Source organism: Ctenocephalides felis, unplaced genomic scaffold, assembly GCF_003426905.1.
Source record: "Ctenocephalides felis isolate EL2017-DRISC unplaced genomic scaffold, ASM342690v1 CF-g0.4_SCAFFOLD_01224, whole genome shotgun sequence".
Classification (NCBI taxonomy): Eukaryota; Metazoa; Arthropoda; class Insecta; order Siphonaptera; family Pulicidae; genus Ctenocephalides; species Ctenocephalides felis.
In genome coordinates this window covers 88,930-111,086 of record NW_020537378.1, presented here as the reverse complement: position 1 = coordinate 111,086, position 22,157 = coordinate 88,930, and the positions used below count along the sequence as shown (strand labels likewise).

The 22,157-nt window shown below is 31.5% G+C and overlaps 3 protein-coding genes across 3 annotated transcripts; all 3 read right to left on the bottom strand.

Moving 5' to 3' along the window:
* Positions 1 to 816: 816 nt before the first annotated feature.
* LOC113369319 (zinc finger BED domain-containing protein 5-like) lies at positions 817 to 2,043 on the bottom strand. The gene has a single exon (XM_026610099.1). It carries the CDS (start codon positions 2,041 to 2,043, stop codon positions 817 to 819), a length of 1,227 nt encoding a protein of 408 aa, XP_026465884.1.
* A 1,627-nt stretch (positions 2,044 to 3,670) lies between these two features.
* Positions 3,671 to 13,325, bottom strand: LOC113369318 (uncharacterized transmembrane protein DDB_G0289901-like). The gene is made up of 2 exons (XM_026610098.1): positions 13,314 to 13,325; positions 3,671 to 4,204 (listed from the first exon to the last, which is right to left on the bottom strand). Exons 1-2 carry the CDS (start codon positions 13,323 to 13,325, stop codon positions 3,671 to 3,673), a joined length of 546 nt encoding a protein of 181 aa, XP_026465883.1.
* Positions 13,326 to 14,825: 1,500 nt separating this feature from the next.
* LOC113369316 lies at positions 14,826 to 15,656 on the bottom strand. Its single transcript, XM_026610097.1, has one exon. It carries the CDS (start codon positions 15,654 to 15,656, stop codon positions 14,826 to 14,828), a length of 831 nt encoding a protein of 276 aa, XP_026465882.1.
* Between the last annotated feature and the right edge of the window lie 6,501 nt (positions 15,657 to 22,157).

Genomic DNA, 22,157 nt, shown 5'->3' with positions numbered 1-22,157 from the left:
AAATAATGCACAATATACATACATACAAAAATAAGCATACAAAAATATACATACAAAAATATACATACAAAAATATACATACAAACATAACTATGGATTATAGGAAAAAAATAATTTTAAATTTAATAAAAACAAATGATATAATATTTCACACAATATTAAAAAATTAATGCGACGGTTGAGCTTGTTTTTCAGCACAAATTTTCTCAAACCGCGGCTCCATTGTAGAAATCGCTGTTCTCAGTTCCTTTTCTATCACTAAACGAGATCGGTACTTTGTTTTTAATACTGCTACTGCAGAAAAACCAGTTTCACATAAGTAGGATGTCACAAATGGTAATAAAATTTCTAAGGCTTTATTTTTCAAAGTTGGAAAATCGTCCTTTACTTGTAACCAAAACTTAACAATATTCTTTTCGTCCTGAAACATCTGCTTCAATGTGCTATCACTAGATAAATCAATTATCATTTCCTGCTCTGCCGTTGGAAGTCCAAAATTATCATATTTATCAATAACAAATGGATTTCTAATCCATTCGTATTTGGACATATCTAGATCTTTGAAGTAATGCGCAAATTGGTTCCTTAAACTAGTCATATGATTGATAATAAGATCTTTACTTGCTTCTATTTCATCATCATTAACACATGTAGTTTTAAAAGAAGGAAACATATCAAAGTTATTACTTTTCATACTAGCTATCCACAGCTCTATTTTTTTCATAAACGCCGTAATCTTGTCCTTTTGAACAAAAGCATGAATTTGAGTTCCTTGCATTGATTTATTTAAATCACTTAGTCTTTTAAAAATGTCAACTAGATACGCAAGTTTTGCGAGAAACTTCGTGTCATAAAATATGTCTGCTTCATCTCTTTTATTATCAGCAAGAAAAATGGCAATTTCTTTTTTGAGCTCAAACACCCTTTGAACTTCAAAGTTTGAAGTACTTTAGCACGAGAAAGCCAACGTGCTTCACAATAATAAAGTAGTGCTTTGTATTCTGAACCCATGTCATCACACAATTTTCCAAAAAGCCTTTCTCTTAATGGACTATTTTTGATAAAATTAACAACACTTATTATAATTTCAAATACTTCAAGTAATTCTTCACCCATATTTCTTGCAACAAGAGATTGCCTATGAATCATACAATGCGTCCAAACTGCACGAGGAGCCACTTTTCGAACTAGGGCCTGCAGACCAGCATTTTTTCCTGCCATAGATGGAGCTCCATGCGTGCACAGTCCAACACAGTTCTCCCATAAAATACCATTTTCAATAAAAAAGTTATCAATCATATTAAAAATTTCACTCGCCGTAGCTTTGCCTTCAATTGCCTTACAGAATAACAACTCTTCTCTAATATCATTTTCCATAACATATCTTATATATGTTATTAAGTGTGCATCCTTAGCAACATCGGTAGCCTCATCTACTTGCAACGCGAAAGAAGATAATTTAATTTTTTCTATCAACTGATCGCAAAGATCATCAGATATATCTGATATCCGTCTTCCCACCGTATTATCTGCCAGCGGAATGCTTTTAATTTGATCAGCATATGATTCACCAAACATCGTAGCTATTATGTCAATAGCTGCTGGTACTACTAAAGTTTCTCCTATTGAATGGGGTTTTTTGCATTTAGCAATTCTATACGAAACTTTGTATGACGCAAGTAACGCTTTTTGTGATACAGACAAAGCTTTTGAAAACGATTCTTTCTGTTTATTTAAGTTATCTAATTTTCTTTGGAAAAATTCTTTTGTTTTGCCAACATGATCGGCGTGCACTTTTTCCAGATGTCGTTTTAATTTACTTGGTTCCATGCTATCTGAGGCCAAAGTATTCATACGCAGCAAACACATTGGTCGTTCTTGACCATTAATGATCTTATATGTAAATCCCAATGATAAGTACATTGGATCATATTTTCTATGTTTAGTTTTACTATTTTGTGAAGAAACATTTCCATTATTTTCACCACCCTCTTCTTCTGCTTCATTAAATTTTCTTTTCAACCCAGTCACGTATTTATCCATTACAAACGGTTTTTATAACAAATCAAAGAAAATCACTTTTTCACTACTTTTCACAGTAATTCCTGGCTAATAATGTGCTAAAACTAAAGCTATAAATTGTAACTCAATAATAATTTAGAAATGATTTTTTCTATATATCAACGCGTGTATCTCCAGCACAACTAATGAACTAATTCGATTTATAGATAACAGAATAAAAAGGATGCTTTTGTTTATTTACTTAAGTTAGTCTCGAGTAAGCACGTGAATATTCGATATGATCCGAGTGTTTATCTTCTGTTTATAGGCCTACAACTACAAACGCAAAAACGAAATATTTTGAATGCACCAAAAGTATAGTATATTCATGCTTTTACATTTGTCCTGACAAAATTGCAGCGAAAATTGTAGATTACTTGCATACATTTTGCTGATTTGTTTTTGACACTTACTCAGCATTTAACAACCATATTTTTGAAAGAGCTTCGCGCCCCCCCCTGGGACGGCACCGCGCCCCACCAGGGGGGCGCGCCCCACAGGTTGGAAATCGCTGGATTAGCTATTACGTCCAAATCTTTGCGGATTGCCAGATAAAAAGTGTTGTCTGAATATTAAAAATATTCTGTGGCGCCATCTAACAGGTTCTGGCGCAAACATACTAACTATGAATATAAAGTAATAATGTTGTGTTTTATATTGGGTCGACATAGTGAAAGTTCTGTTTTTTTTAATAAATTAGTCGCGGGCCTGCCAGTGTTTATTTGGCAATTTGTTTACATTTATCTTATTAATAAGTGAATTAGTGATGAATATTAATAACTAACTATGAATATAAAGTAATATTGTTGTGTTTTATATTAGTTCGACAACGTTTTCAGGCTACTTTTTGCAATTGTTAACAATCCTTCTTGAGGTTATGTTAGTGGCGGGTCTGCCAGAATTTATTTGGCAATTTTTTTACATTTATCTTATCAATAACTGAATTAGTGATAAATATTAATAAATAACTATGAATATAAATTAATAATGTTGTGTTTTATATTAGTTCGACATAGTAAAAGTTGTGTTTTTTGTTTCATAAATTAGTGGCGGGTCTGCCAGAATTTATTTGGCAAATTTTTTACATCAATAACTGAATTAGTGATGAATATTAATAAATAACTATGAATATAAAGTAATAATGCAAAATAAATGTGAAAATAATGAAATCAATTAGTTGTGAGTCTATAAGTAAGTAAGTAAGTTATAAAATGGTAGGTTGAAGAGTGTCAAATTATATAAGACTTGATTTGACTTTTGCCCAGGTTTTTCTGAGAATATAGGGAAAGGCTTGAAAATCCACAACAATGCATACAGCATATATAGTGCGCTTGAAATTACACATAATATATTAGTTATCATAGAAGAATAGAAAGAATGCTAAACAAAGTCATTTTGAAAATATATATAACCCCTGGAAAAAAAAATACAAATAGACAAAAATATAATTTACGCTTTTATATATAATATATTATTTATAATTTTAAGAGATTACACATCCATGTATATTATTAACCATCGGAATTTTATTGTTCCATTCTATAAGCGCCCTGGCCGCCGCGATGGTTTTTCTGCCCACCACGGTAGCTTTCGCGGCCGCCGCGTTTGTTTACGCGGCCGTTGTTGCCTGTAACGCCGCCGTTGTTGCCCGTACCGCGGCCGTTGTTGCCTGTACCATCGCGGTTGTTGCCCGTACCGCCGCGGTTGTTGCCCGTGCCGCCGCTGTTGTTGCCCGTGCCGCCGCTGTTGTTGCCCGTGCCGCCGCTGTTGTTGCCCGTGCCGCCGCTGTTGTTGCCCGTGCCGCCGCTGTTGTTGCCGTACCGCCGGGGTTGTTGCCCGTACCGCCGCTGTTGTTGCCCCTACCGCCGCTGTTGTTGCCCGTGCCGCCGCTGTTGTTGCCCGTACCGCCGGGGTTGTCGCCCGTACCGCCGCTGTTGTTGCCCCTACCGCCGCTGTTGTTGCCCGTGCCGCCGGGGTCGTTGCCCGTACCGCCGCGTTTGTGGCCTTTACCGCCGCCGTTGCCGCCGTTAACGCCGCGTTTGTTGTCATTACCGCCGCGGTCGCCGCCATTACCGCCGCGGCCGTTGCCTGCACCGCCGCGGCTGTTTCCTACGCCGCCGCTCCAACCCGCATCGTCTGCGGACTAAAATAATAATTAATAATATTTAATACAATTGACAATGACAATTTTTGCAAGGGATGGAATAAACTATGTTAGTATTGAATTTAGGAGGGGTGGTGGATTTAATTTTTGTCAAAATTAAAAAATTGTCAAAAACAATACATTGGCCAAACATCGCAATACATTCATAAGGGAATGAGACAACATGAATTAAGCGTCACTCATCATAAAAGCCGAAATTTCCAAAGCACTCTTGTCCAGCATTCCATCGAAAACTCACATAATTTCACCTTTGAACCCAATATTTTATATAGAGAGGATTGTACTTTTAAAAGACTTTTTTCTGAAAGCAGTTTAATCTTTTTGAATTCGTCAAATAGTGTTAATAAAAGATCAGATCACAATATCATTCATGACTCATATCTAAATTTTTTAAACCTGATTAAAAACAATTAATCCTAATAATTTTTGAATATGTATATATATACATGTATGTGTGTTATAATATGTGCACATCCATATATGTGCTTATATGTATGTTTTTGTGTGTACACTATATACATGCACTTGCATATATGTTCATCAGTGGCGTACCTAGGGGGGGGGCGGTGGGGGCGGTCCGCCCCGGGCGGCACTTATTTTGGGGCGGCATTTTTTAATTTACCTATAGTTGTAAAAAGCAACTTATTCATTTCTAGTTATAGTAATTGGCCGAAAACCGAAAATGAAAATTTTTGCATTTCTTCACGTTTTGAAGGTTTCGCATACCTCAAAAATGCATGTGTGTGTTTTGTGTGTCCGCATTTTTTCGTTCACGTTTTCGGGCGCACGGATGCATCGATTCGAATGGTTAAAAAAACATTCGATGCCTAATAATAGGGAGATGAATGGTGCTGATTAGTTTTTGGCAAAGGCAGGTCCAATCCGTTTCGGAGATACCTAGCAAAATGTGCAAAAATACCTGTTTTTGAGAGAACTAAGCATCCGATTTGAATAATTTAAAAAGCATTCGATTCGTATTGATAAGGAGACGTGCTGATTAGTTTTTGGCGAAGGCAGGTCCGAAAAGTGCCAAAAATGGTAACTCAGTTTTTAAGAGAACGGAGCGATTTTAATAATTCATAAAACATTTTACTTGTATTGACGAAATGAAGAACTGATTAAATTTTTGGGAAGGCAGGTCCAGCGGTTATAGACTCTCAATAAAAATAAGTTAAAAACGCGTCATTTGGCGATCAAAAATGTTTATTGGACAAATGTACATCAAATTATCAGATATTTTAGTATCAGAAATTTTAGAGATTTTAATATTGTGTAACTTTTTTGGGTTCCGTACCAAGATTTTTAATTTTGAAGTTTATTTATATGGTTTAGACAAATGTCTTCGACGTTTTCGACTGTATGGAATAACCGATTTATAAAATTGAAAAATCATTCGGTTCGTACTCGATTGCGAGGCGTTTTTGCAAAAGGCAATTTTGCGGTTTTGGAATGTAAAAATGATTATGCAGTTTTTGAGAGAACGAATCATCCGATTATATTAATTCAAAAAACATTTTGCTTGAGTAGGCAGTGTGCAAAAAATGCATTTACAAAAAATTTAATAATTTTGTAAATTTTCAAAAAAAAAAATAGAAATTTTCAAAAAAGTTCAATTTTTGAAAATTTTTCTCGTTTTCAAAAAAAAAAAAATCTCACAAAAATTTGAGAATATTTCGAAAATTTAAAAAAAAAATCGAATATTTTCAAAAATTTCCAAATTCTCAAAATATTTAGAAAAAACGTTTTTTTTAAATTCCAAAAAATGGACTCGTTCATAAAAATACGCTCGACGCTCAATTTAAAAAGCACTTAAAAGTTATTACACAGTATGTAATGAATAATCTATTTAAAATTATTCAAAACAATTATTAAGAAAATAATTAATAATTATTTTCTTTCCTCGAATTTTTAATTACGGTACGGGAAGTTCCAGCAATTTGCCTTAAGGCACGATGCCATGCGCTCCACTAGTATTAATATGTTAACGAGTGCATATAAAAAAATTACTCTGAGTATTAATTAATATTGATTAAATAACTTAACACTTTCGACTCGGGAGTCGGACTGCCAGTCGGTACGCTGCGCTCGGAATATTATAGTGCTATACTTTTCTCTCAACTCGGAATTTTTTTTTTGTATCGGATTTTTTTCAAAATGTGGTTATATTGCTTTTAAATATAGTTATTATGATAATAAAATAGAAAATTTTGAAAATTAAAAAAAATTGCACTCAAAACCATGCTATATTGTTTCAAAAATCATTTCTTCACAGATCTTTATTAGAATTATGGTGATCATGAGCTAATAAATTAATTTTGTTATATATTTATTTATAAAATTAATAAATCAATCAATAAATGAATGTAATAGTAAATTAATTTTTAAAAAATAAAAAAAATTAAATGTAAGTTTAGTTTGCGACGAGTCGTCGCCGACACGATTTGCCGCCGGAGCGGCGGCATCCGAGCTTAACGGTAAAACATATCATGCCGCCGGAGTGGCGGCATCCGAGCGCAACGGTAAAATTCGAGTCGAAAGGGTTAATAATTTATTAACTTTCCGCAGGGTAAGTTATAGACTATAGTAATCGCAAAAAAATCGAAGGTGGAAATTTTTATATATCTTTACGTTTCAAAAGTTTCTGAATTTTGGCATACCTTAGAAAAAATGGATGTTTTTAGATACAAACTTTCGTCGATAATTGTAGGAACACGCATCAACCGATTTGAACAAAACATTCTATTCGTGCTGATAAGACGTGCTAATTAGTTTTTGATAAAGGCAGGTCCAGCTGTTTCAAAGATAATGAACAAAAAAGCCAAAATTTGTAATTTAGTTTTTGAGAAAACGAAGCGTCCGATTTAAATAATTCAATTCAATTCATTGTATTACCTAAACGAAGAACTGTTTTTGGGAAGACAGGTCTAGTAGTTACAGAGATTCAATAAGAAAAAATAAAAAGACATTTGGCGGTCCAAAATGATCATAAGGTATTTTAGATATGCACGTCAAATTATCTGATAGAGATTTTAATAATAAGAATAAATTTAATTTGCATTTCTATGGGTTTCGTATCAATGTCTATCCGTTAGACTGCAACGCGACGCTTACGCGCTTCGATATTTTGTCTCCAAAACAGCTACGCAGCGCGATTGATTTGAAAAAAAAATTACAAATTTTCAAAAAATTTCAAAATATAAAAAAAACAGATTTTTCAAAAAAGTCAATTTTTTCCAAAATTTTTAAAATTCTTTTTTTCAAAGTTTTCAAAAAAATTTTAACCTTTTTTAAAAAATTTATGTTTCGGTACGGGAAGTTCCAGCAATTTGCCTTAATGCACGATGCCATGCGCGACTAGTTTATTTATATTAATTAAAAAAAAAACACTATTTGTAATAGAAAGGGCGGCAATCTGGAGATCGCCCTGGGCGGCAAATGTTCTAGGTACGCCACTGATGTTCATGTATATAATTGTGGATACATTAATATATAGATATGTACAATGTACATATGTATTCAACTGTCCTGCGCAATTGTAAACAAAAATTGTTTCAATTGCGACAGCAACAGTAAGTTTGTTATAAAATTTATTTAGTCCATAAACAGTACATTACAAAAACACCTTGTTTTATTATTAATGACCCAGATATTATAGTATATAATAGTCGAATAATTCTTGTAAAAGTTAGTAAAATCCTAGACACTGTAAGTGACTCTAGTTTATTAGACAGTGAATGTCATATTGTTAGTGTTGTTCAATAAAGTGGTTATATTTTCGGAAGAGCTTGTATTTTATTAACACCAAGTCTTCCAGCTAATACCTCTAGGAAACCACCCCCGTTCCGAGGAGACTTATCAAACCAGTACCCCGCTTATCATATATCTGTGGACGAGTTGATCTTGGGTTGCTAGGATTACCCCTACATAGCTAGAAGGACCCAGAAGCAACCAAGTCAACAACCACGCCGTCACATTTCAGTATATATGAGTATGTAGGTGTGCATATGCATGTGCATGTATATATATATGTATATATATATATATATATATATATATATATATTTATTTATATACATAATATTTCTCAACATTCACTAAAGCAATATTTCCTCTTTTTTCGTAAATTACCAATACAAGAGCCATAAAAAATCATTTTTGCCAGAATTCCGTACATTGTCCTTTACATCTGGCCGGCAGAACTCCATATCAGTGTGTTTAAGTCTTGTGTAGTCGTAACATCTACAAATATCTTCCAAAAAAATCGAGTGCTTTTAACAAAAAAAAAAAAATATTAGTGATATGGATATATAAATTATTACAGGTAAATAATTTTTGCTTCTCAATTTTATTTAAAATCTTTTTTAGTTAATTCTTATTATTCTTTACCCCGGTACATAATCCATTCCTTTATAAAAAATTTTTCTAATTAATCTGTATTGACCATCATTAATTAATGTTAATCAATATTTTTAAAAAAACATTGTATTTGACAGAATAAACCTGATGATGGAACGTACCTAGTTCCGAAACGTCGTATTAAACATCTTGAAAAAACAAATTGTTTTTTATTATTGGATTTACTGTTCGGAAAAGAAACAATCAATATATATATCTATATAAAATATCAATATATATATATATATATATATATATATATATATATATATATATATTATAAAATTATTCTATGGCATTCATCCAGTAATTAAAAACAGTTTTATTGACAGAAAATGTTTTTATTAAGAGAACATACATTGTTTCATTTTTTTGTTTCGTTTTTTATTTTCAAATTTATTTGTATGGTGAGTTGTAGCACTAAAGATGGGTCAAATCAAGACCCGAAACGTATGTTCTCTTAATAAAAACATTTTCTTTCAATAAAACTGTTTTTAATTACTGGATGGATGCCTAAGAACAATTAAATTAAAGATTATAAACTTGAACAAAAATCAAGTCGCTTGAAGAAAATTATTTGATTGCATTAATCACAGTAATTTAAAACTAATCAGTATCATTTCCAACAAATATCTTTCGAACAGTTTGTGAATTGAACCATCAGTTTTTTTAGTACTATAATCGTAGAGTATGTTAATTAAGAACAGGTCGCTAAATCAACCCAATCGTTTAATTTTAATTTTAACAAACGTTAAAAAGCCCGCTCATTTTCTCAAAATTTGATGAATTTTTAAAATTAATCTACTTGTTGTAAGACCGTAATATAAAACTAATAAGCATCATTTCCAACAAATATCTAATATATAACATATTTTAAAACGTGGACGGAAATTTTTATTATAACCAAAACTATTTATGGTTATCAGCACTTAATTATATTAAATTCAATTAATTTCTTCTATAAAGAAAAAAACAGCAATCAACGAAAAAGATTATTATTCACGCGACAATTTTCATACCGTTTAAGAAGCTGTGCGATTGTCCGATAATCCTGTAAAAACCTCAAAAGTTTGGCCTGAAAAAGGATCAATTAATACAATTATAATCGCTTATTGTTAGGCTATGAATTTAATACTGCAGATGTTGGGGTAGATATTATAAGAATATAAAAGGTGTAATTTTGTTTTTGGGGACATTTTCGATGATTTTCCAAAATAAATGTTTCGATGGAAAGATTTTGTTTTAAATACGATTCCGAAACTTTACTGTAATAATAATAATGTTTAAATTTTTTAATACTTTTGGTTCAAATCAATCAACAATCAAACACATATTATACATAGCCGAATATTCCGAATGAGCAAATTATGACGCGTTAAAAGCAAACATGTCTCAATTGCCTTCCATATTGAAAAAAAAATTACTGCGAGTGAAAACAAAGACAACTGTGAGGTTGAGCACTTCTTGTCCCGAATCTCCAAAACGCGGGAGAAAAATAATAATAATGTTTAAATTTTGATTACTTTTGGTTCAAATCAATCAAGAATTACGGAGTATTCTCTAAAATGAAATTTTCAAAAATCATTAATGTTTAAACCGCTCATTTTCTCAAAATTTGATGAATTTTTAAAATTAATCTACTTGTTGTAAGACCGTAATATAAAACTAATCAGTATCATTTCCAACAAATATCTAATATATAATATATTAAAACGTGGACGAAAATTTTTATTATAACCAAAACTATTTATGGTTATCAGCACTTACTTATATTAAATTCAATTAATTTCTTCTATAAAGAAAAATACAGCAATCAACGAAAAATATTATTATTCACGCGACAATTTTCATACCGTTTAAGAAGCTGTGCGATTGTTCGATATCTTGGAAAAACCTAGGAAAAAGGATCAATTTCGAAAGATTTGGTTTTAAAAAGAACGGTTTCGTTCTAAATACGATTCCGAAACTTTACTTTAATAATAATAATGTTTAAATTTTGAATACTTTTGGTTCAAATCAATCAACAATTACGGAGTATTTTCTAAAATGAAATTTTCAAAAATCATTAATGTTTATAATTGAACCATCAGTTTTCTTAGTACTATAATCGTAAAGTATGTTCATTAAGACCAGGTCGCTATACCAAACCAATCGTTTAATTTTAATTTTAACAAACGTCAAAAAAAAAACACTAATTTTCTCAAAATTTGATGAATTTTTAAAATTAATCTACTTGTTGTAAGACCGTAATATAAAACAAATCAGCATAATTTCCAACAAATATCTAATATATTATATATTATAAAACGTGGACGAAAATTTTTATTATAACCAAAAGTATTTATGGTTATATGCATATACTTATATTAAATCCAATTAATTTAATTTTTTATTATTTAATCAAATTTTTTTGTTGGATTACCGAAATCGCTAGACCTGCCTCCCACAAATTTAATCAGTTCTCCATTTTGTCTATATATGTAAATTTCTTTTAATGATATTGGAGGTTTGGAGGAATCTCCAAAATCCGGTCGAGAAATTGTACCCAAAAATCGTATGATATTTTCTTCTATAAACAAAAATACGAAAAAAAAACTACGGAAGATAATATTATTCACGCGCGAATTTTAAAACCGTTTAACAATCATTCGTATAAGAAATTATTCTCTTTGCGTGCGTGTGTGTGTGTCCACGTAAGTTATTTATTTGATAAGATAAATGTAAAAAATTTGCCAAATAAATTCTGGCAGACCCGCCACTAATTTATGAAACAAAAAACACAACTTTCACTATGTAGAACTGATATAAAACACAACATTATTACTTTATATTCATAGTTATTTATTAATATTCATCACTAATTCAGTTATTGATAAGATAAATGTAAAAAAATTGCCAAATAAATTCTGGCAGACCCGCCACTAACATAACCTCAAAAACGATTGTTAACAATTGCAAAAAGTAGGCTGAAAACACTGTCGAACTAATATAAAACACAACATTATTACTTTATATTCATAGTTATTTATTAATATTCATCACTAATTCAGTTATTGATCAGATAAATGTAAAAAATTTGCCAAATAAATTCTGGCAGACCCGCCACTAATTTATGAAACAAAAATCACAACTTTCACTTTGTAGAACTAATGTAAAACACAACATTATTACTTTATATTCATAGTTAGTTATTAATATTCATCACTAATTCACTTATTAATAAGATAAATGTAAAAAATGTGCCAAATAAACACTGGCAGACCCTCGACACTATTTCAACATATCTTCGAACATATTTTGACACGGCAGATCATGTCGGTTGGTATCAATGTACTATGACATATGTAAAAATACTTGATTGTAGGTTAAAGATTTTTATGTCAAACAAAGATAATGCAAAATAAATGAAATTTAATTGAATAAATTATTATATTTTAATCATTTTCATAAAAAAAAATAGGTGGGCGTGGCCACGCCTTCGCCGATAGGTCACGCCCACGAAACTGAACCTGCCAGATGTGCAGTGTTGCCAGGTCCGCCATAGAGAAAAACTGTAGATACGCCAGAAAAAAACTGTAGAAAACTGCAAATGTCATATTGAAAAACTGTAGATCTACAGTTTTATATTTTTTTTATTAAATGATGGTAATGAATATAATATTTTTGAGAATGTAATTAAAAACTAGCAGAATCATGTTATTAGCATAGTTTTAGTAAATATTAACATAATATAAAATAAATAATTATGCATTTTCTTAACATATATAAATAAGCATAATTGTATAAGAGTATTAACAGTCAAAAAGATATATGATAATATAAATAAATATTGTGACCTCACGATGTTTGGTCGGTGAAAATAATTAAAACAAAAGCTGTAAGGCAACTGTTCTTAAATTTATTAATTTATAGGGTTCAAGAATAGGTTAGATACAAAATATTCGCAACACTAATATATTTGATTCGGCCTCTGGTAGTAGCGGGAAGTTCTGAATCTCGTCGAATACCGTCGAACTGTTGTGCGTGAATCGCGTCGAACAGTTTTAATCCTCTCCTGGCTTGCTTGTTATGCGTTGGGCGCGTCAACCGTTGTAGATCTCCTGAAACTGTTGTGCCTGAGTCGCGTCGAACAGTTTTAATCTTCTTGGAACTGTTGTGCGTGAATCGCGTAGAACAGTGTAAAACTCCTGGAACTGTTGTGCGTGAGTCGCGTCGAACAGTTAATCTTCTTGGGACTGTTGTGCGTGAGTCGCGTCGAACAGTGTAAAACTCCTGGAACTGTTGTGTGTGAATCGTGTCGAACAGTTAATCTTCTTGAGACTGTTGTGCGTGAATCGCGTCGAACAGTGTAAATCTCCTGGAACTGTTGTGCGTGAGTCGCGTCGAACATTTAATGGTACTTGAGGCTTTTAAGTCAGCTATCAATTACAACGTTTTTTTGCTTTTGCAAGCCAATTTATACTAGGGTCGCTTTTGCAAAATTCTTACGGGGGTGTAAGCGAGCCAATCCTGTGTCCGAAAGTTGGTGTGTCCTTCTTACATCGTAGTGCCGTCTTATTCTAGCTTCATTCCTTTCCAGGGTGGTAGTCGTTCTATCTCACTCACTCCCACGGCACTATATCTTGTGTTGTCTTGCGTCTTCGACTCTAGCGCGTAGGGTGAGGGAAGTTGTCTTGAGGGCTGTGTTGCGTACCTGCTCTCGCATGACGCGTCCTTATCTGTGTACCTGTTCTGTCTCTATCGGGACACGTCACCTCTTTTTCTATCCGTGTTTGTATGTACCTAAGCATTACTCACAACCATATTGCAATGCGAAAATATTGTAATTTCTATGATTATGGGATTATAAGGTTATTTATAAGTTTATAAGATATTATGGGATGATTAATATGTGGGGAAATCAAGCAGGCTATGAGAGGATTGTAAAAAAACAATCGTACTTGTCATGTATAATTTTTATATCGTAATATTTTTATAGTCAATAAATTTGATATATTTTTTATGTTGGGAGTTTATAATGTAATATATTATTATAATCATCACAACTCCCACAAATACTACTTATCAATAATTAGTAATGTTACAATATGCATTTTCATAACATTGAATATATAAGAGTATAAAGAGTCATAAGGTTATATTAATTGATATAAAATTAGAAATGGTAAAACTTTAGAAAAATAATATTCTTGTAGGATTCATTTTTAACTTTCCGACATCTCATTTTCAATGTCAATGTCTTCTTGGTGTTCCGCTTCATCTTTATTTTGGAATTCATACATCTTCTGATTAAACTTACTTAAGTGATCGCTTTTCACACTAAATTCATAACAATTTTCAATTTCTGACTTTGTGTGTAAAGTGCCTTTAAGAGTCGTAGTTGATAACTTATTTCTTAGCTTTGTTTTCATTATATTTATGCTTGAAAACAAGCGTTCCACCGTTGCGGTACTGTGCGGCAAACACAGAAGTTTTCTTGTTAAAATTGATAATAATGGAAACGTCTCTGATCCATCGCCTTGTTTTAATTTTGATACATGTCTCCAAAATTGCTCCTTACTGGGCGTCTCAGTCTCATCAAAATCAAAATTCGTATTTCTAAGAGTCCTCCATTCTCTATCTACTTCTGTTATATTATTTGGGCAAATATTTGGAAAATAATATAACATTTCCGAAATTGATGTAAAGTTTTGTCTCAAATCAGTATTTAAAATCACTTGTGGATTTAACATCTGCAAACATTTTAGTGCTTGCCGTTCTTTATCGTGGAAAGGAAATCTCTGCTTTATTTGGATTGCTGCCTCAATATAAAACTCCTTACATTTTGTGTAAAAATTCAGCAATTGATCATTGTCCAATCCTTCAGACTCCCTTTTCACCCGAATTATATTTGGAATCATTCCTCCAACATAAATTTCTAATAAAGGTAAATGCATTCGCAAATCGTTTATATCCACATTCAATACTTTTTGTTGTTTGGCATTTGTAATATTTTTTACCGTATTCAATTCTTCTTTTGAACATTCCAAATATTTCGGTTGAATAAAGCATTCTAAAATTGTCGCATATGCTGTAAATATCTGATCACATAAAATGTACAATTTTGGCTTTTTTGCCTGCATTTCTTTATTCAAATTCACGAATATTGGCAGAGAAAATCGCAGGAATTCCAAATATAATTCTGTTGTCGGTTCCTTGGCTTTTGTCAATATACTTTGTGCAGAAAGAAGACGATCCGTAAAGAGACAGCAGATTGAAAATATAATTTTATCGCTGGAAGTTGTTCCAACAATCGCTTCACAACATCGTTTAACGATAACCATGTGGTTTGTGCAGGGTGTAATATTTTATGCGGTTTAATATTTGTAAATGCCTGAAAAGTTTTAAAATCACCAATACGTTTAGGAGAATTTTGAATATGGTTGAAAACTTCACGGCAAAAATCTTCAAGACCTCTCGGTAATTTTTCACATGCGTGGGATGCACAAAGCGCAAATGAATGGCATATACACTTCATTGTGAAAAGATTTGGAATATCATTCTTCAAATAAGTGACCAATGAGTTATTCGCCCCAAACATGAAATTAGCACCATCAGACGCAAATCCTAATAAATTTTTTTTATATGGAATTTCTTTCTCCTCAAAATATTCAACAATTTTTGTATGCAAAGCTTTTGCTGATCCGTCGGTGATTGCAATCAAAGTTAGAAATTTATCTTCTACTTCATAATTTGCATTGACTATCCTGGTTATTAAAGCCAAATGCTTGATGGCCGACTTATCAGTGCTCTCATCAACCAGCAATGCAAATTCATTTTCTCTTAATTTTTCTTCAGAGGTTTTTTCTGTCACATTTACTATGACAGATCTTGCTTTTGTTCGGCTCATAGACAAATGTTCTACAATTTTTGAATCCGGACACACCGATTTTACTAAATTTGTCAGATGTGAGGCAACATTAAATCCAAGATTGTGTTCTGCAATAAAACATGCTACTTTAATTTCGCCGGTTTTTGCCATTTGCTTTGGTTCCATTGATTTTGATGATGATGCAAAGACGTAAAGACGTAAGCTTCGGTTGCTTTTGTATTTTTTTACAGTTTTCTAGATGTTTTGATGAATTTTTGTGTCGCGTTAATTCTTGAATTCCGCATTTACGATCACAGTCATGCAGAGCAGTAAAAATATGTGTTCCCATTTTTACTTTTTGTAAGCCATCCACTAAAGTTTTTGTCAGTGAGCCAAGAGTCAATAAATTTTTGCTCGTATCTCACTACTTTCCTCTTCCTTGCGGGGGATTTGTCAACATCTGACACATTATAACTACTAGAACTATGCATTTTCTTAACTATTTGAACTCACACTATTAACTTATTCAACTTATAACAAAATTAAACTAATTCAACTTATAACAAAGTTTAACTTTTTAACTTATAACAACATTCAACTTATTTAACTTATACCGAAACACTAGTAACACTCTGCGTAATATATATAAAAATACAATATATAAATTTCAAAATGTAGATAAAAAAGACAAATCATTAAACACTTCCAAACTGATTTTGCTTCATATATCTCCAAACTTATACTGACGCTGTTCGCCAAAGTTAATGTTTATGTTTTATGCGATAAAAGGCTTACGATAGCCCGTTGTTGGGATATGTTTAGTTTAGATATGATAAGTACAGATCAATTAATAATTGTATATATAATAAATCAATCTTTAACGACTTTTGAGATGAGAAATAAACATGTGAAAACCGCCTTTCTGAATATCCATCAAGGGACATGTTATTGTTATATGTTTGTGTTATTTTTGATAGGAATCAATTGAAGATTACTTTGGAGTGTTTTATCTCTAATTAGGCAAGAATCCATCTATTTTGTTTTTAACTTTTAGAGTTTTTACACGTATATTTGCTCTAATAATTACATATTGTTGAATTTTCTTATTTGTTTACAAATTTGTTATATTATTTTTAGATAAATAGATATTATTAAAACTTAAAAGTTATTAAATAAAAATTTCGTATTATTTATCATATTATAACACAATAGTTTATACACAGACAATAAAGGTAGTCCAATTCAATTCAATTCAAAGACTATATATTTCAGTATATAAAAGTATGTACATTGCATTTTATAACAAAAAACTATCAAAGCGGTCATCAGTATTATAATATATATTTTTAATTTTAAACAAAAATAAATTAAATAAAAAAAATGTTATCAGAAACACATATTACATCAATTAAACTTTTAAAATCCGCAATAAAAAAAACCTGCTCTTTTAGATCACTTTTCACGAAAAAAAACCCAACCGTTAAGTGGTTAAGGGGCGGTTTATATACAAGGCCAAGACAAGTATTTGTTTGTACATAAAAATTTACAAAAATTATATCATTTCCTGAAGTCTTTTCAACCCTTTATTTATAAAAGTAATCATAACAACAAAAATTGATAATTCCACGAAGGAAAATATTGTTACAAAAAAAAAAAACGCAAGATGAATTTTATGATGTATTTAACAATTACCAAAATGCTAACAAAAGACAAATGTGTATCCGCATTTGGGATTATAGGATTTTCCAATGAGCGTACGCCCGGCCATCTGCATAATTTAGCATTGAAGGTTTTCTTTAAAAAAATGTGTTTAGGAAATATTCAATTGATATCTCAAACAGTTTTATTATAGTCATTCTGAAAGGTTTTGTTATATTTTACCTAACAATAATATAAATATAAATATAAATATAAATATAAATATAAATATAAATATAAATATAAATATAAATATAAATATAAATATAAATATAAATATAAATATAAATATAAATATAAATATAAATATAAATATAAATATAAATATAAATATAAATATAAATATAAATATAAATATAAGATAATAATAGATTATAATACTAGTAATTCTCAATGGGGCCAGATATAAGATTTTCCAAGTAATCCCGGCGATCTACATAATTTAGCATTGAAGGTTTTCTTTAAAAAAAATGTATAGGATATATTCAATTGATATCTCAAACAAACAGTTTTATTATAGTTATCCTAAACACCATTCCAAAGTGTTTATCGATATATTGTTTATTTTATTAATTTTGTAATTGTTAAATTTCAATATAAGTAATATTCATCATGTCATGTTATAATTATTGAAGGTAATTTCGATAAATATAAAGCTAGCTGATAGTTAAATAAATAAATATTTTTTACTATAAATAATTATATATGTGGAAAGAATTATTAACATAAATCTCAACCTATAAAAGATAAGTTCATAAAAAATACTAAAATAAAGAATTTTTATTTCGTTGGACAACCAGTTAAGCAGTTGGTTTTTAAATTTAAAATCAGTTTCGACAAAATGGTTTATGTTGTCTCGTTAACGAGAGAGAAACGGGAAAGGAAACGGTTCATTGCGCCGCTAGTTACGTCGTTGTACGTTACATTGACAGCAAGCGCACATCTAATAAAATAATGGATAAACATTATCTCTGGTTTACAGTGGCGGATCCAGGGGGGGGGGGTCACGGAGGTCATGACCCCCCCCCTGAGCCTTTAGGACTTAGATAAAACACTAATTCAACAACAAAATTACTTCATAATGATTTTATTTATGTATTTTGTTACCAAACACATTTTATAACTTGAATATTTAACTGAATGTGGACGAACGACGGTGTCAAAAACCCTAAAATTTAAGGATTTGTTAATCGTATTGACAATATATGTTTTACTACAGTTTAGGAACAAAATTTAATTCAAAAATCAAAAAATTAAACTGATTGTGAGTATGAGTGGTTCTTATGCATGAACTTTCAGTAATCCTAACATCTGTAAATAGACGACTCAATCAATATACAAACTAGTGGGGCGCATGGCATCGTGCCTTAAGGCAAATTGCTGGAACTTCCCGTACCAATAATTATTTTTTTTTTTGAAAAGATTAACATTTTTGAAAAAAATTTACTCTGAAAAAAATAGATTTATGAGGAACTAAATAAATTTTTGACAAAAACTTACTTTTTGTCGAAGAATTTATTTTGAAATATTTTGGAAATTCTGAACTTTTTTTCAAAGCAATCGTACTGCTTTAATGCATAGAGACTAAATATCGAAGCGCGTAAGCGCCGCGTCGCTGTCTAACCATAGGAATGTTAACAAAATGTATACTTATTGTTAAAATCTCTATAAAATATCTGATAATTTGATGTGCATATGTCTAATGTCTAATGATTATTGTTGACCGCCAAATGTTATTTTTTTTTTTATTTTTTTTACTAGATCTCCGAAACCGCTAGACCTATCTTCATGAAAACTTGATCAAATCTTCATTTTGTTAATACAAGTAAAATGTTTTTTGAATTATACAAATCGGACGCTCCGTTCTCTTAAAAACTGAGTTACCGTTTTTGGCCCTTTTTGCCCCATATCTTTGGAACGGACCTGCCTTTGACAAAAACTAATCAGCACGTCTCCTTATCAATACGAATCGAATGTTTTTTGAATTATTCAAATTGCTTCATCCCGGTTCCCGAAATCGTCGACGAAAATTTGTATCTGAACACACACAAATGCACGCACACGCACACACACATACACACATATACATCACCTTTGAAACGTAAAGATATATAAAAATTTTCATTTTCGATTTTTGTGCGATTACTATAACTTACCCTACGGAAAGTTAATTATAAATAAATCAATTTATCATCTCCAGAACATTAACAATCGTCATTTCATTTCGAATCAAATTTCAAAAAAAAAATAGTTGCCTAATTTGCACAAAATTGAAAAAGTGCTCCCGCATAGTCACAGTCTAAACGCATTTGCAAACTAGTTGGTTTGGTATTTAGCCTTGAGGCAAATTACATGAACTTCCCGATATGTGTAAATAATCGACTTGATCAAAAAAATGTGTAAATAATATACTTCATCAATCCTACTTTAAAAAAAAACGATAATAAATTTAGCAAAGTTTGACGAATTTTTAAAATTAAACTACTTGTCGTAATGCCGTAATATTGCAGTAAGTTCTATAAGACCATGATGTATATCGCCAAAAAAAGTTCCATGAAAATCGGCTTAATTTTTTTTTTCAACAGTTCATTACAAGAAAACGGCTCGGTAGATTTTCACCTAAAATTAATCAGTACCATTCCCATCTAATATCTTTCGAACAGTTTTTGATTTTTCAAAATCGGTTCGGTAGGATGAGCTTAAATGTGGACGAAAATTTAACACTTTTTTTCAACATTTAATTACAAGAAAACGGCTCGGTAGATTTTCACCTAAAATCAATCAGCATCATTCCCAAATGATATCTTTCGAACTGTTTTTGATTTTTTAAAATCGGTTCGGTAGGATGAGCTTAAATGTGGACGAAAATTTAACACTTTTTTACAACAGTTAATTACAAGAAAACGGCTCGGTAGATTTTCACCTAAAATTAATCAGTACCATTCCTAACTAATATCTTTCGAACAATTTTTGATTTTTTAAAATCGGTTCGGTAGGATGAGCTTAAATGTGGACGAAAATTTAACACTTTTTTTCAACAGTTAATTACAAGAAAACGGCTCGGTAGATTTTCACCTAAAATTAATCAGTACCATTCCTAACTAATATCTTTCGAACAATTTTTGATTTTTTAAAATCGGTTCGGTAGGATGAGCTTAAATGTGGACGAAAATTTAACACTTTTTTTCAACAGTTAATTACAAGAAAACGGCTCGGTAGATTTTCACCTAAAATTAATCAGTACCATTCCTAACTAATATCTTTCGAACAATTTTTGATTTTTTAAAATCGGTTCGGTAGGATGAGCTTAAATATGGACGAAAAGTTTAACACTTTTTTTCAAATTGCAAAGAAACGGCTTGGCAGATCGTCGCACAAAACTGACAAACGATGGTCCTCACCGAAATACATCAAATGACTTTTAAATTTCTGAAATCGGTTCAGGCGCTTTTGAGAAAACGTCGATCAAAAGTCTAATTTTGACAAATGTCAAAAAAACTATACCAATTTTTGCAAACTTTGACGAATTTTTAAAGCTAAACGAGTTGTCGTAGGGCCGTAATATTTTAGTATGACCTAGAAAACTATGGTATCTACCGTCAAAAAAAAAATCATAAAAATCGTCGAATTTTTTTTTTTAAAAACGTTATTACAAGAAAACGGCCCGGCCGATCTTTACCAAAAACTAATCAGCACGATTCTCAACCAAAATCTATCGAATGGTTTTTGAATTTTCAGAATCGATTCAGAATTGCGGGCTAAAACGTGGGCGAAAAATTTTTCACTTTTCTGCAATTTACAAAGAAACGGCCCGGCCGATCGCCGCACAAAACTCAGAGACGATAGTCCTCATCGAGATACATCAAATGGCTTTTAAATTTTTGAAATCGGTCCAGCCGTTTTGGAGAAAACGTCGATTTACGGCAAAAAATATGTTCACACACACACACACACACACACATACACACACACACACACACACACACACATACTTTTTCCAAATTTGGTCTCATTCGATTCAGAATGGCTCGAATCGTCGAGAAAACATAAAATTAGCGAATCGGATTTTTTGATGAAAACATAAACTTCTCCTTCGGGAAGTTAATAATTCTGTGCGACATTTTCACTTATACTGTGCTTAGCTTGGCGGCATTTTCACATTTTTCAATAATTTTCACAAAATTGGAAAAGTGCCCCATACATAAACAGTCTAAACGCACTTGGGTAAACATTTGTATCAGAGTGGCGCTTAGACTGTGCTTAGCTTGCGTGATTTTTTGAATTTTTAATCCAAAATTACAAAAAAACTTTTTTGAAAGAAAAATTAGAAACAAAAAATTTTTTTTTCCAAAATCATTTATTTTGTTGAAACAAGCAGACAGTTCTTTAAGTCATTTAAATCGGACACTTAGTTCTCTCAAAAACTGCCATTTTTTTAACATTTAGCTCTGTATTTCCGGAACCGCTGGGCCTACCTTTGCCAAAAACTAACCAGCACATCTCCCTATCAATAGGAATCGAATGTTTTTTAAACCATTCAAATCGGTTGATCCGTTCCCTCGAAAACTCGCTTTCTATTTTCTGCACTCTTTGCTCCATATCTCCGTAACGGCTGGACCTGCCTTTGCCAAAAACTAATCAGCACATCTCCCTATCAATAGGAATCGAATGTTTTTTAAACCATTCAAATCGGTTGATCCGTGCGCCCGAAAACGTGGACGAAAAAAAGCGGACATACAAAACACACACACACACACACATCCATTTTTTCTGAAGTATGCCAAAATGTTCAGAAACCTTTAAAACGTCGAGAAATGTAAAAATTTTTGATTTCGATTTTTGGACGATTACTATAACTTACCCTACGGGAAGTTAACTAGTGGTGTATGGCATCCTGCCTTAAGAACAAATTACTGAAACTTCCCGTACCGTAACGAAATGTTCGAGAAATATCAAATGTTTTCAAATAGATTATTATAAATATTGTAA